Source organism: Miniopterus natalensis, chromosome 16 (genome assembly GCF_054644295.1).
Source record: "Miniopterus natalensis isolate mMinNat1 chromosome 16, mMinNat1.hap1, whole genome shotgun sequence".
In the NCBI taxonomy this organism is placed as follows: Eukaryota; Metazoa; Chordata; class Mammalia; order Chiroptera; family Miniopteridae; genus Miniopterus; species Miniopterus natalensis.
The window spans coordinates 306,257-320,152 of NC_142096.1; the positions used below are offsets into that span (position 1 = coordinate 306,257).

General features: G+C 44.6%; 1 protein-coding gene across 3 annotated transcripts in view; it reads left to right on the forward strand.

The window, feature by feature from the left end:
* NBN (nibrin) overlaps nucleotides 1–13,896 on the forward strand; it is a 25,165-nt gene continuing 11,269 nt past the window's right edge. For 2 of the 3 annotated variants that reach the window (XR_015715761.1, XM_087825230.1), the window contains exons 1-10: nucleotides 1–95; nucleotides 893–1,023; nucleotides 2,202–2,350; nucleotides 2,738–2,897; nucleotides 4,530–4,633; nucleotides 7,548–7,665; nucleotides 8,228–8,421; nucleotides 10,329–10,426; nucleotides 12,320–12,449; nucleotides 13,227–13,502. Coding sequence is in view for 2 of the 3 variants with exons in the window: in XM_087825230.1 (XP_087681356.1) it covers nucleotides 59–95; nucleotides 893–1,023; nucleotides 2,202–2,350; nucleotides 2,738–2,897; nucleotides 4,530–4,633; nucleotides 7,548–7,665; nucleotides 8,228–8,421; nucleotides 10,329–10,426; nucleotides 12,320–12,449; nucleotides 13,227–13,502 (1,397 nt within the window). In the remaining variant the exon portion in view is untranslated. The remainder of the gene's footprint in view (nucleotides 96–892; nucleotides 1,024–2,201; nucleotides 2,351–2,737; nucleotides 2,898–4,529; nucleotides 4,634–7,547; nucleotides 7,666–8,227; nucleotides 8,422–10,328; nucleotides 10,427–12,319; nucleotides 12,450–13,226; nucleotides 13,503–13,896) is intronic. The other variant, XM_087825232.1, reaches the window with a different exon arrangement.

The window sequence follows — 13,896 nt, forward strand, 5'->3', positions numbered from 1 at the left end:
GCGGCAAGTGTCTGTCAGCTGCGAGCGGCCGCACAGCGTCCCGACGCGGAGGCCGGTCATGTGGAAGCTGCTCCCCGCCGCGGGCTCGGCCCGAGGTGAGGCGGGAGGAAGGTGGTCAGGGCCGGGGTCCCAGGGACGTGCCGGGGAGAGCGGTCTGAGGAGCGCTTCCGGCTCCGTCCTGCTCCTCTAGCCTCCTTCCGGCGACGGCGGGAGGCGGAGCGTCGGGCGCTGGGGGGGGGGGGAGCGCCTTGCCCGGGGCGGGGCTCCTCGCTGGGAGGCGGGGCTTCTTGCTAGGGGGCGGAGCACCTCGCTGGGAGGCGGGGCTTCTTGCTCGGGGGCGGGGCGGGGCGCCTGGCTCGCCGGGCGTGGGGCCCGCGGTCCTCTCCGCCCCCCGTGGCCCGGCGGCTGCGTGACGGCGGCCCCTGCGGGGTGGCGGCCGGCCGAGCGAGCCGACGCGGGCCGACGCGGGCCCAGCGTGAGGAGACCGCAGGCGCCGGCTGCGAGGAGCTGCGGTGGCGGGACGCCTGTCGCTCCGTCCACACCCGCCCGCGGCGGTGTCCTGGGCGCGGGCCCGGGGTCCCGCAGGCCCGCCCGCCCGCCGCTCCCTCCGCTCGGCGCCGGGTTTCGCGCTCTGCCAGGGCGAGTTCCCGCGGCACCGGCGTTTTTCGCGGCCGCGGGTTCGCTAGGGGCTGTATTTCCCAGGGGCTGGCGCCTGGACCCTGAACCGCGCGGGGCGGGGCGGGGCGGGGCGGGGGCGCGGTAGCCTCAGCCGGGGCCTCGGGCCCTCGCGCCGCCCACCCGCGCGGTGGTCCTGCCGCGCCCTCGGGGAGGCTGCGGGCCCCCGCCCGCCTCGGGGCTCGCCCGGGCGGTCACCGGCCTTCTCCGCTTCCAGAACCGTTCCGGCTCCTGACGGGCGTCGAGTACGCGGTCGGCAGGAAGAACTGCGCCCTCCTCCTCGCGGACGACGCGTCCATCAGCCGCAGCCACGCGCTGCTCACCGCCCGCCCGCCCGCGCCCAGCCAGGTGCGTCCCGGTCCCCCGCCTGGCAGGGCGCCCCGCCCGCCGGCCTCCTGGAGCGGGGCGTGCTGGTCACTGTGCTGCAGGGGAGCGGGGGGGGGGGGGGCAGCCTCCTGCGGGCCTCCAGGTGCGGGGGGCGTGCTGGTCACTGTGCTGCAGGGGGGCCGGGGGGGGGCAGCCTCCTGCGGGCCTCCAGGTGCGGGGGGCGTGCTTCTCACTGTGCTGCAGGGGGGCGGGGGGGGGGCAGCCTCCTGCCGGCCTCCAGGTGCGGGGGGCGTGCTGGTCACTGTGCTGCAGGGGGGCCGGGGGGGGGCAGCCTCCTGCCGGCCTCCAGGTGCGGGGGGCGTGCTGGTCACTGTGCTGCAGGGGAGCGGGGGGGGGGGGGGGCAGCCTCCTGCGGGCCTCCAGGTGCGGGGGGCGTGCTGGTCACTGTGCTGCAGGGGGGCGGGGGGGGGGCAGCCTCCTGCCGGCCTCCAGGTGCGGGGGGCGTGCTGGTCACTGTGCTGCAGGGGGGCCGGGGGGGGGCAGCCTCCTGCCGGCCTCCAGGTGCGGGGGGCGTGCTTCTCACTGTGCTGCAGGGAGGCCGGGCGGCCTCCCGCACCCGCCCGCCGGTCCCCCCCGCGACCCGGGGCGCCTCGGGGACCTGCGCCCGCCGCCGAGCCACCAGGCCGGGGCTGGATTTCTTCACTGTTAAAAAATTGAGTACATCCTGCCGGCGGTGCCGGGGTAGTTGTGTATTTTGATATCTGAAGCTTACAGTGTAATGACTTAGAGGAAGTAGGACGTATTTATGTCTAGTTACTTAGACTCCATTGAGTCTCCCGCGTGCCTCGCGCGGGGCGGGCAGTGACTGTGCGGCGTTAACGGCTCGGGCGGCCCTGACCGCGGCGCGACCCTGCGGGGCGGGTGTGCGCGGCTGGTGCGTTCGGGGGCAGCTGCTGCCCAGCCCGCCGCTCCTGCCAGCGGCCGAGTTAGCCTGGGTTGGGCGGTTGGTCTAGTGACGACCTCGGGTGACGAGAGGACCAAGCACAGGTGCCCACAGCTGCGTGGCCCGCGGCGGGGGCGAGGGAGCCGAGCCGCGACATTAGGTCGGCGGCTCCGGCCTCACAGGTAGAAGCCCCTCGTTCAGTGGTTACTGAGCGGTAAGTGCTTTAAATTATTGTTGGTTCTTTTTCTTTTTCCAGAGTCAAACACAGGAAATCCCTACATTGACAATAAAAGATAATTCTAAGTATGGCACCTTTGTTAATGAGGAAAAAATGCAGAATGGCCTTTGCCAAACTTTGCGGGCAGGGGATAGAGTTACTTTTGGAGTGTTTGAAAGTAAATTCAGGTAAGGATTTAAAAAATTGATGTAAAAGTGGAGTGCTTTATTTTGTACTAATCACATTCTAAAGGACACGTTAGTCTAATTTAGTTTCTACTTAGTGCAGTGGTGAACTTCCCACCGCATGTGGTCAGTGGGTCTTGTCAGTCATAGGAAGTGACCAGAGGGAGGAAGAGTTTGGACCCTGGGAACCTTGATTTCTGTAGGTTCAAGTATAATATTAACTTCGATTGTTGTTTTTTCTTAATTGCAAATTCAGATTTAGGGACCAATGATTTCATTAGTTAGACGGCTTAGTAATACATAAAAATTAAAATAACATGTTTAAAGTTGTATAATTTGCCACCACTGTACCTATGACAACAACGTCACATAGCTCATTTTCATTCACAGAGTGGAGTATGAGCCTTTGGTTGCATGCTCTTCTTGTTTAGACGTCTCTGGGAAAACTGCCTTAAATCAAGCCATCCTGCAGCTTGGAGGACTTACCGTAAACAACTGGACAGAAGAATGCACTCACCTTGTCATGATGTCAGTTAAAGTTACCATTAAAGTAGGTCAAATGCGTTGTTATTATGTTAAAACGAGTTCGGTGAGTTTAAGCTTACTCGTCCGCTATCCTCCTTGTTTTTAAAGTGATTTACTTTAAACCCATCAGAACTGTTGTAGATTTATATATGCCGATCCCATGCCTTTGTATACCATTTAGGCTAGAATGACTTTTCGATAATGTATTTTTTATGTGAGACAACAGAAGCACATAGACTTACATTTCAGATACTGATTTATCATTTTAAAAAATGATTTACATTATCTGTACACCAGGAAATTTATACAGTGTATAGCTTGTGTTCAGCCTAAGAGCAAAGGGGCTAGAGAGCAACTGTCAGTCTTCAAAATTAGTATCTCCTGTCTCATCAAGTTGTTTTCCGCCAGTCTCTGTCTTCTCATGTTCTTATTTGGTTTAAGGTCCTAATCACAAATACTTCCTAAATTCTTGTAGTTTAATATTACCCTAATGCATCTTACAACCTAGAGATTTTAGAAGATGTATCTTTAGAAGATGCTGACTATTCATTAAAACAGTGATATATTTTGGGATGTCTTCAGATTTTTCATCTTCATCCGATTTGGTTATATCCAAAGCCAACTGAAAAAAGACATTGAGAGGTGATTCAGCTTTTAAACAGGTGATCCTACATATGTAGGATTGTTTTTGGTTAATATCTATAGTGAAAAGCAACAGATATTTAGATTCCTTTATTAGCTGACAGAAAAATCCTTTAATATCTAATATAATTAATTAAGTCAGAATGTGTGTATTATAGCTACAGAAGTGTTACAGAGAAGGACTTGCTGCTCAGATTGAACCTCGTGTCAAACTTGTATCTTAGGGTTATCTTTGACCAAGGATCATGTCATCTTCCCAAGTTTGTTAAATTGATTTATAAATTCAGCAGAGAACTAATTTATGCTGGTATACCACAGATAATAGATTCATAAATCAAAAGTCCACTGTTAGTTTACAGTTGGGATGCACCCTTACAGTGATCAGAATATTTACGTGTGGGCTCTAAGATGTCAAGGTGCCTGAGAAACAGAAGAGGTAATCGTGCCCTTGCTTGGCAGGTATGACATAGGAGCCAAGTCTTTGACAGTCCTGGGAACTGGCACCCATTCTCCAGAGCACACACTCTTCTAGTGACACATCCGACGGCCACCCTGTTGCTCTCCCTATCAGGGAGTCCTGGATACACACCAACAAAGGCTCGTAGAGCTGTCCTTTTCAATACTTCTGATCAGTCGTGTGCCAAAAAAGAAAACCTTGTCATTCCTTTTTTTGGTGAAGTTTCCGAAAGTACAGGTTACCTTATGTTTTTAAAATCATTGAATGTTAGAACAAAATAGAACTTAAAGGACATTTAGTTCAGCCCTAGCCAGTTTGGCCCAGTGGTTAGAGTGTTGGCCCGGAGGACTGAAGGGTCTCGGGTTTAATTCCTGTCAAGGCCACGCACCTCCGCTGCAGGCTTGATCCCCGGCCCTGGGTGGGGCACGTGCAGGAGGCCACCAGTCGATGGCCTTCCACTGTCTCTGACCATTAATGGAAAACATATCCTCTGGTGGGGATAAAGAAAAAAAAAGCTAGCATGAGTATTGGTATTCACATATATTTTCTTCTTTTCAGACAATATGTGCACTCATTTGTGGATGTCCCATTGTAAAGCCAGAGTATTTTACTGAATTTCTTAAAGCTGTTCAGTCTAAGAAACAGCTTCCACAAATTGAAAGGTATTTTGTGTACTTTAAATGTAATAAAATATGACATATGAAGTATGATAGCACTAATTTAAGTTAATTCTTTCTTTAATGACTCTTTCAGTTTATAAGGTTATAGTTCAATTTTATTAGTGAAGTTTTTTGTTAGTATGTAAAGAAAGGACCCCCAGATTCTTTGTTGGTTGTTTCTTATCTTGGTGAAACAAGTGTTACGTATGTGCCAGTATTTAAAGAAAAACGCTGAAGGGCAGTGACCAGCACAGAGGTGCCATCTGCAGAGCACATGGACCAGTGCCTGGGGTCCTGCCCTTGGACACTCCCTGGATTGTGGTGTAGCAGCAGCCTGTCCCAGAGCCACATGGTCCTGGGGAGAACAGTAACAGCAGCCGGGCCCGGGAATGGAGCACGTTTCTCCTGAGACCAATACCTGTCCTGCTGAGGATTTAAGTATTTAGGGTTATTACTACTAGTGTAAATGTTGGGTATTTTACGTAATAGTATATACAAAGTCTGAGCACATAGCCTGGCATCATAGTAGGTGCTTGTTAAAAGAAAAGTTATTGCTCGTTGCAATACCTGGGAAGGTTCATAATAGCTAGCTTGCTTTATTTATTTACTTATTTAGTTGCTTTGCTAAATTTGTGAACCACCAGGCTAAATGATATGGTATTAATAATGTTCGAAGAAATGTAAACTGTGGTTGAGGAAGATATTTGGATTTTTTTCAGATTGGTTAAAATGCTAATGGCTAAAATGGTGGGTGTTTCAGTCATCTGCACAAGAGCATGCTGCTTAAAATAAGTCAGTAGATTATAATACATTTATAAGCTCATCTCTATAGTACAGCTTCGAATATTTGAAGAGGTTAGAAAATTGAAAATATTATTCAAGTTAAGTATTTCTAATTTTAAAATATTACTAGCTAGTATGGGGTATTTTGCCCAGTGCAGGGTTTTTAAAGGACTGTTTATACCTGACAATATGGACCTGCTTTTAGAAGTAACTGAAAATCAGGTTTTTCTTTTTGTTTTTTATTTTGATTTGGGAGGTTTCTTGTATCTTATAATCTTGTTAACAGGTAACATAATGTTTCTGGGCTGTGGAAAGAGATCATTAGATTTTAAAATAGATGATTCTTAACCTTTTTTGAGTCCCATACCCTCTGAGAACATGAAACTTCACTTGCATACCCCTAACTAGCATGGTATTTCAACAGAATCACATTTCCCCATGAAGCCTACTTATGAACCTCCTTAGGGGAGTTGATAAATCCTGTAAATAATCACCCTTGTTACAGATAGTAAGCCTTTGTTAATTCCAGATTACGTGGGAGTGGGGAGTCTGAAAGGCTGCCGCTGAGAATGTTTTGTGGTCTTAGAGATTTTAAAATTAGTTGTTGATTCCTACTTACTGTTCAGATTCTCGGGTGTTTTTTCTTTGGCTCGACGTAATTTTTTTATGGCTTCAGTTTATGACTTCATTAACGTAGATGTCTGCACTGAGACATTCTTGCCTTGAGATTGTCTGGTAACTCTGGACTCATTGTTCACCAGGAAGGACTATTGCATTAGCTCATGTTTGACAATGGCAATTGATAATCAGGTGTTTAATATTATTTTAAAATGCAGAGTTCTTCCCTTTATCAGTTTCTACACCTATTGTGATCCGTTTGATGCTCACTGAATACTTACTTGACTGCATACTCAACTATGAAATAGAAAAAAGGTTACACTGGAGTAGCAGGATGGGTTTCAGAAGGGAGATGAAATGCACCATCCTGGCTTTTTATTTCGTACCTACATCCTCTCTAGGTTCTGGAAGAAACACCTAACTAGTCCTGGGTTTGAGTTAGGAATGCAGACTACAGACTGCATCATTTTTCTCTCACAAAAAGCACCATCCTTTTGGTGCAGTTATGTCTGTGCCTCTGCACTGTTACCAGGAGACAGGGGAAGGCAGAGTTTAAGCTTCCTGCGCCCAACCCAGTGTTGTTGATTTTTTCATCAGTACCACACTGTCTTGATCACTGTAGCTGCAGTGAGTCTTGGATTGAGGTGGTGTCAGTTCTCCAACTTTGTTGGCTGTCCTGGGTCTTTTCCCTCTCCATATAAACTTCAGAATCTCAGTATCCACACAATAACTCGCTGGTAGTTTTGTTGGGATTGCGTTGGATCAAGTTGGGAAGAACTGAGAGTTTGACAGCGTTGAGCCTCCGTGACCCATGGACATCAGTAATTTTTACTATAAGGGAGAGGTAAGCTGAAAGGTGGTCACTCAAGAAGAGCTGTGGCAACAGATCTGAGTATGTAGAAAGCTGAAACTGGACTCATGAGAGGCTTAAGGATTATCTGTGGATTTTTTTTTTTCTCTCTATTTTCTTCTTTTTCCCGTTTCCATGGATGATTAAGATGTTTTTATAGCATTAATTTAAGAGCTAAAAGATTATATTTTTAAATCTCACTTTGGAAATTTTATTTAAACTGACAAAATAATGTAAGTCTTAATTTCCTGAGCTTTTCCAAAGAGCTCCATAACAAAACACTTATAGAAGTTCACAGAAATCGAGTACCAACACTGTTAATACCTACTGGTTCCTAAGCAAACATGCTGCTGACAGGTTCTGATCTTTGTGGATGATGTCTCTGTCAGCCTTTCTAATTCATGTAACATGAGTCATATATATATATATTTAATTGTATCTTGTTACAATTGTCTACCCTTGGATTATATATTTCTAGAAAAAGCTTTTAGGTACTTTTTGTCATTTTTGTCCCAGATAAAAACTTAAAAAAAAAAAATAATGGTATTATGGAAATTAAGGCTTTCTAGTGTCTAAAGAGCTACTCCATTTACAAATTTAGTGGCATGCATACAGAGTAGTTTATAATTAGAATATACTTTAAATTTTTTTTTTTTTTTTTTACAGTTTTTACCCACCTATTGATGAGCCAGCCATTGGGAGTAAACATATTGATCTGTCAGGACGGCAGGAAAGAAAACAGATCTTCAGAGGGAAAACATTTGTATTTCTGAATGCCAAGCAGGTAGTGTTACAAGCTAAATTTTCCTAAAGAAACATTACACATGAGGACAAATTAGTACTGTTTTCAGTAGTTGTTAATGCATTTTCTTTCAAGGTTATGTGCAGAAGTGTGACATCAAATAAACAACTGCCCAGGCACCAGCACCTGCCTGTTGTTCATGTATATGATTATAATGTTCCTTAACATCTGTCAGTTGGCCTGTTAAGTTTATGTGAATATGTAAGTTGGGGGTAGGGGGGGATCTGGTTTACGTTTTAACTTGGGTTAATAAACAGATGTTGACTGTCTTTGTGTGCTGAAGTGGGGTCCAGGATCTCTGTTGTTGTGGGAAGCCCTGCCCATCTGCCCTGGAGACAGTGTGATGCTCTGGGGCTGCAGGCACCTGTGAGCCAGGGGTTGTCTCAGAACGAGGCTTGGAGGCTTGGATCATCTTCTCAAGGAGCATGATCTTCTATGTCAATTCTTTCATTTTATTACCAAATCAAGTTCTTACAATTTTTAGAACATGCTCAGGAAATTAATTGTGGCTATTTTATTACTTTTCTCTCTTTTCCATTTTTAGCATAAAAAATTAAGTTCAGCAGTTGTTCTTGGAGGAGGAGATGCTAGGTTGGTAACAGAAGAAAATGAAGAAGAACATAGTTTCTTCTCGGCTCCTGGAACTTGTGTTGTAGACGTAGGAATAACAGATTCGCAGACCTTAGTTTCTGACTCTCAGAAAAAATGGATTCGTTCGATTATGGACATGCTCCAGAGGTATTTACTATTCTCTCTTAGTAAAAATCATGCAAGTAGGTGGCTACATGGAACTTTTGGTGCACTCTACATGACAGTGGAAAAGTGTATACAGTAATTATTGCAAAGATTTTATTATAGGTGGTAGTTGTATTTTGTTTAAGAAATCTTTTTCTATTCATAGATCAGATTATTCACCAATATTTTTTACTAGTATGTTGATACTTTGTTTTTTAATTTTTTTTTCATCTACCTGGAATGGATTCTGTTTATACCAAAGCTCCACACACATGGGAGGGGTTTGGCTTTAGCCTCCACTGGTCAGCATGTCCACCTTACACCAACACCACATTAACATCCTCACGTGCAGTAGGACAGGCTCTCCCTCTGCTCTTCCTCAGGAGCACCCTGGCTATTCTTGGCTCTTTACTTTTCTGTATACATTTCAGAATCATCTTTTCAAAAACCTTGTTGGGAATTTGAGTAGGAATTTTGTTGAATCCACAAATCAATTTGGGGAGAATTAACAGTTTTTATAATTTCTCTGTAGAGATCTTACATACCACTTATTAGGTCTGCCTAGATACTACATATACTATATCTGTGGTAGGTGTAATATAAGTATATGATGTTTCTTTCAGTATATCTTCTAGTTGTTGACTGTTGATGGGTATAAATTCAGCTGAAATTTAGGTACTGTTCTTTCCTGCCACCTTGCTTGACTCCCCTTGTGTTTCTAATAACTCATCTGTAGTCTTTTTTGTATAAATCATATCTGTAAATAATGACATTTCTATCTTATTTTTAATCTTCATGTCTCTGATACCTCTCTCTCCTGTCTGTCTCTGCTGTGTGCCCACTGGGACCTCTGGAGCAGTGTTGGAAGGGAGTAGTGAGGTAGCCACATATATCTCACTATTGACTTTAATGGGGTGTTTCCACCGTTTCCCCACCCAAGATGATTTAGTGTCTGCATAGCACTATAATTAAACATGTATTTAAAATGTCTTAATTTTATTTTATACTAATCTTTTTAATGAATTTTCATAGTATTTAAAGTTTCAAAAACATTAGTAGGGTAATAAAATAACAATTTTGAATTACCTGAATTGTAAGTAGGTATATGTGGTCACTTGTTTATAATACTTTGTAAAATCTTTTTTTAGTATTATACTATTATAATCGCACTTACAGTTGAACTGTAAGTTAACCCAGTCAATACATTCAAAAAAACAAATGTTAAAGCATCTGAAAAAGACCATATAAACTAATGCAGCCACTTAAAGTATCTTGCAATGAGTATTAAAAGTTTTGTAGTTCTTAAAATTTGTGGTATAGTTTCTGTATAGCATTATATTAAATTATTTTTGTTTTATAAAGTCAGTCATTATTTACATTACAGAATAACAGAAGATAGGTTCACCATAAAGATTCCTTTAATAAGATTCCTCAACACATGTGAATTTGGTAAAATGATTTGATTTACTAAACTTTATATCATAACACACGTGGCTTCAGCTTATACATGGTTCTTTGTACTCTCTCTCCTTCCCCTCTGCTTCTTTCTCTCTCTTATGTTTTCTCTCAGGATTTTAGTAATCATAGATTTGCTTATAAAAATCCTTTTTATTGCTTCATCTGGGTGTTACTATTTTCTTTTTCTGCAAGTTACAGAATTTAGAACTGAAGGCTCTACATCCTTCGCTCTAGACCTTTACAGGTGATACCGAAGTTAGTAAACCTGGTGGACTTGCCCTGGTAGCCTTGCTCAGTGAGTGAGCCAGCACTTGTGTATCTGAAATTCCCTCCATACCATAAAATTGCTGGACCTCTTGGGGGGTGGAAAAAGATAGTTTCAGCTTGACATCACGTTAATAAATTTGTTAGTTGGAATATATTTTCACACTTAAACCATTTTATTCTAATAGGCAGGGTCTTAGACCTATTCCTGAAGGAGAAATTGGACTGGCAGTGATTTTCATGACTACAGAGAATTACTGTGACCCTCGAGGACAGCCCAGCACAGGTAATTCAAGTGTCATTTAATTGACTCTCCATTAACTTTGTTTATTATGTAAGTTTATGATAGGCTATGTGCACATTACTGTGTACTTGCTGGGTGACCATTTCCAGCGTCTTTCAAAACTCACCTCCGTTCAGTCACTTACTCATCTGGTAAATATTTGTGGCTGCTGTGTACTGGGCACCATTGTCAGTGCTGAACATACAGTGGTGAGTAAAGTAGACAAGTTAACTGACACGCTGAAGTTCATATTCTGCAGGTGGGATTCAGACAGTTAATAAGCAAGCAAACAGATGCTCTGATAGTTCTGTTAGGGCCAGGTAGGAGGAGAGGCTAAAACGCAGTGAGGTGGTCGTGACTGGGGGCGGTTGCTGTCAGCTAACACACGTTGCCCTACTTTTCTTCAAAATAAGCTAATGTTGCCATCACGACAATTCATTTATTCTTTCCTGCTTGCTTTTAGACCCTTGATATTTTCCTGAGGAACTCTCTTTTCTTGTAATTAGTAGCATTACTTCTCGTACGTATTCATAGGTGGGTCTGACTTACAATTTTAGAAGGTAGCAGTTTGGGGGCACAGAGAGAATGAGTGTCTCCGTCCCTCTCCCTCCTCCTCCTCTCTCTCCCCTCCTATAGTCATCCATTTACTTATTCAACAAGTATTTATTGAGCATTTGTTACATACCTATAATTATTCTGGATACTCGGAGTAAAGAGGTGAGCAGACCAGAGCAGATCCCTGCCTTCTGGTATTTTAGGAAGGAGAACATTGTAAATAATCTTACTGTTGACAAACATCAGTTACTCTGGGTCATTCCATTCCATTTATAAATGTTTCTTTTAGTGATTACATAAGCATCCATAATTATTATTATCTGTAAACTTCTGTGCAAGCAGAAATGAGCTTTAGGGATATGTGTGTTGAAGGAAATACCAGTGAACTTCTAAGGTGGTCACATAAGGAAAGTGGCAGAAGTCCTTAAATATCTGAATTTGGAGTCAGCAGTAAGCATTCATTAAACACATCCTGTGTGTTTAATAAATCCAATTTACTTCCATTAACTTATTTATATTCACACTATACCAAGCGTTGCTCAGGGACTGGAGACAGAGAAATGGGCAGACCATCCCTGCTTTAAGTCTAAAGGGAAAGTCACAGGTGAGCGGTGCATTGCAGGTAACACTCACACCTGCACAGTGCTTGCTGTGCTCCAGGCATTTTCCAAGTGCTGTCCACATGTCAGTTCATTCATTGTGCCTTCAGTTTCCCAGTTTGATAGGAGGTTCCGGCACAGGGAGGTTCACAAATGTAGGTCCCGCAGCAGGAGGTAAGTGTGTTATAGTGAGTACAGTGACAATATGTAGGTATGTGGGAGCTGAGAGGAGGCCCTGCTTCCATGCAGGGGTTCAGGGGACATGTGCCAGGAGAGGGGACCTTGGGTTAAGTTGCCATCCTAGCAACTGAAATGATGAAGTCATCGTGGTTTTCTGTAAGAGCCAAAAATTTGCCTAAAACTGTTTATGTATTTTTTCAAATAGTGTTTTCCTTCTAAAAATAAAACTTAGGTTGGTTTTGATCTGTGTAATGGTAGGGCAGATACACTTTCTATGAGGAAGTAAGTATTATTTGAGTTAGAATTTAAGTTGATTGTTTTTATTGAGCTTGATAATTCTTTACTATGAAGGATGTGATGTAGCTATAAAATGGTTTCGTTTAGATAAGCTCGTTACAGAGGCCATTTCGTTAAGTATTTGTTGGCTCCACTGACTGGAGACAGTCGTGTGCTTCTTACCTGGTTAGTTCCCTCAGATGACACAGGGTGGCAGTGGTGAGTGACAGAGGGTCCCTCTTGTGTCCAGCAGCTGTGTTCTTCCTTTGATGTGTGTGATCTACAGGATCCAGGATGATGACTCCAGGGCCGAGCCCTTCCCAGGGCTTGTCAGTCAAAGAGGAGTTCCTGTCGAGTGCCCCCATGAACTCTGTGACGTGTATGGCCAACACAGAGTCGGAGCAAGGAGATACGTGGTAAAGCATCCCTGGCTGATCTAGATAATTAACACAGTGTATTTTATTTTAAATTATCCATAATGAACTGTTCATATTGAAAGATACTTATGATATCACTATATATGACATTTCAGTGTTCTGCACCATGTTTTATATTGAGACCAGATATAACTTTTTAAAGAGAAACCAAGTTTTGAAAGTCACTTGAATGACAGGTTACTTGTTTTTCTGTGAAATAAGGAAAGCAAAGGCTGTGTATATTCAGCCATGCATTGTAGAAGAGTATGTGTGTGTGTAAAATATTTCCCTGGCACTCGAGGGCTGAGCTCTATTGAAGAGACTGCCGTCTGGCTGGAATACGCCACGAGTTCATCTAAAGTGATTGGGATGCCCTATTGCATGACACCGGAAGGATCGAGATTATTCTTTTTGTGATTTTCCATTTTTAATTTTTTTACATGGAAATAATTAAAAAAATTTAAACCAAACAAAAATTATCCAGGATTCTCCCCTCGTTTAGTTTATAAGGGGACACTGGGTTGGTATTCCAGGTGTGCCTGGCGGTGCTTCCTAGCAGAGCCTGCCTGACAGTGTGCCTCAGGGTGAGGAAGGGGAGGGGAGGGTCACTGTCCTCAGGGAGCATCTCTGATACAGGAGAGTAAAACAGTCACTGAATTACTGTCCAAAGATAGTTATGCTCTCAAGCTTTGTTGCATTAGTACTACCTAAAGGACTTCGTTTCTGGATAAAAACTGCTGTAACTCGATTGCCTTGCATTCTTTCCTTTTGCTACAGTATGGATTTGAGTGAAAGGCCAAAAGAAACAAAAATCTCCAGAATGGAACAAAAATTCAGAATGCCTTCACAAGAGACATCCACTGTAAAGGAATCCCCCAAAATAAGCTCTGATAATACTACTGTAGGAGCAAATGTTCTAGTTAGGACAAAAATCCCAAACTATCAGCTCTCACCAGTGAAGCTCCCAGGTGTAAATGGAGGTAGAGATCGGGCTTCCCAGCAGCTGCAGACGAACTCTATCCGAAACTACTTCCAACCAGCCACCAAGAAAAGGTACATCACACAGCCACCTGCGTCTCTGAGAAGCTCCGATGTTTGTTATGTGGTTGTAGAGTGGCGGTCAGTCTGTGGGAAGCTGGGCCTTCACCTTGCTCCCTCACTGCGCTGGATGGACTCGCCCTCCCCTTTTCCTTCTGCGCCGTAGCTCATCTGTTGTTTCCTTGGCTGCGCTTGCCTCTCAGCCTGCTGGTTCCCTGGCAGGCCTCTCTCCCTTTCCTGAGGCAGGACCTGCTCTGTCAGTGTTCTCTCAGTTTCTACCAGCTTTAGTGTCTTCTGGGCCCCCTTCTGTCATCGAGAGCTCCATTTCATTTCTTAAAACCTTTCCTCGACTCAGTTTCATTCTCTTGCTACTGTTAAACTTCTCAGAAAAGAGGATGATTGTCACTGC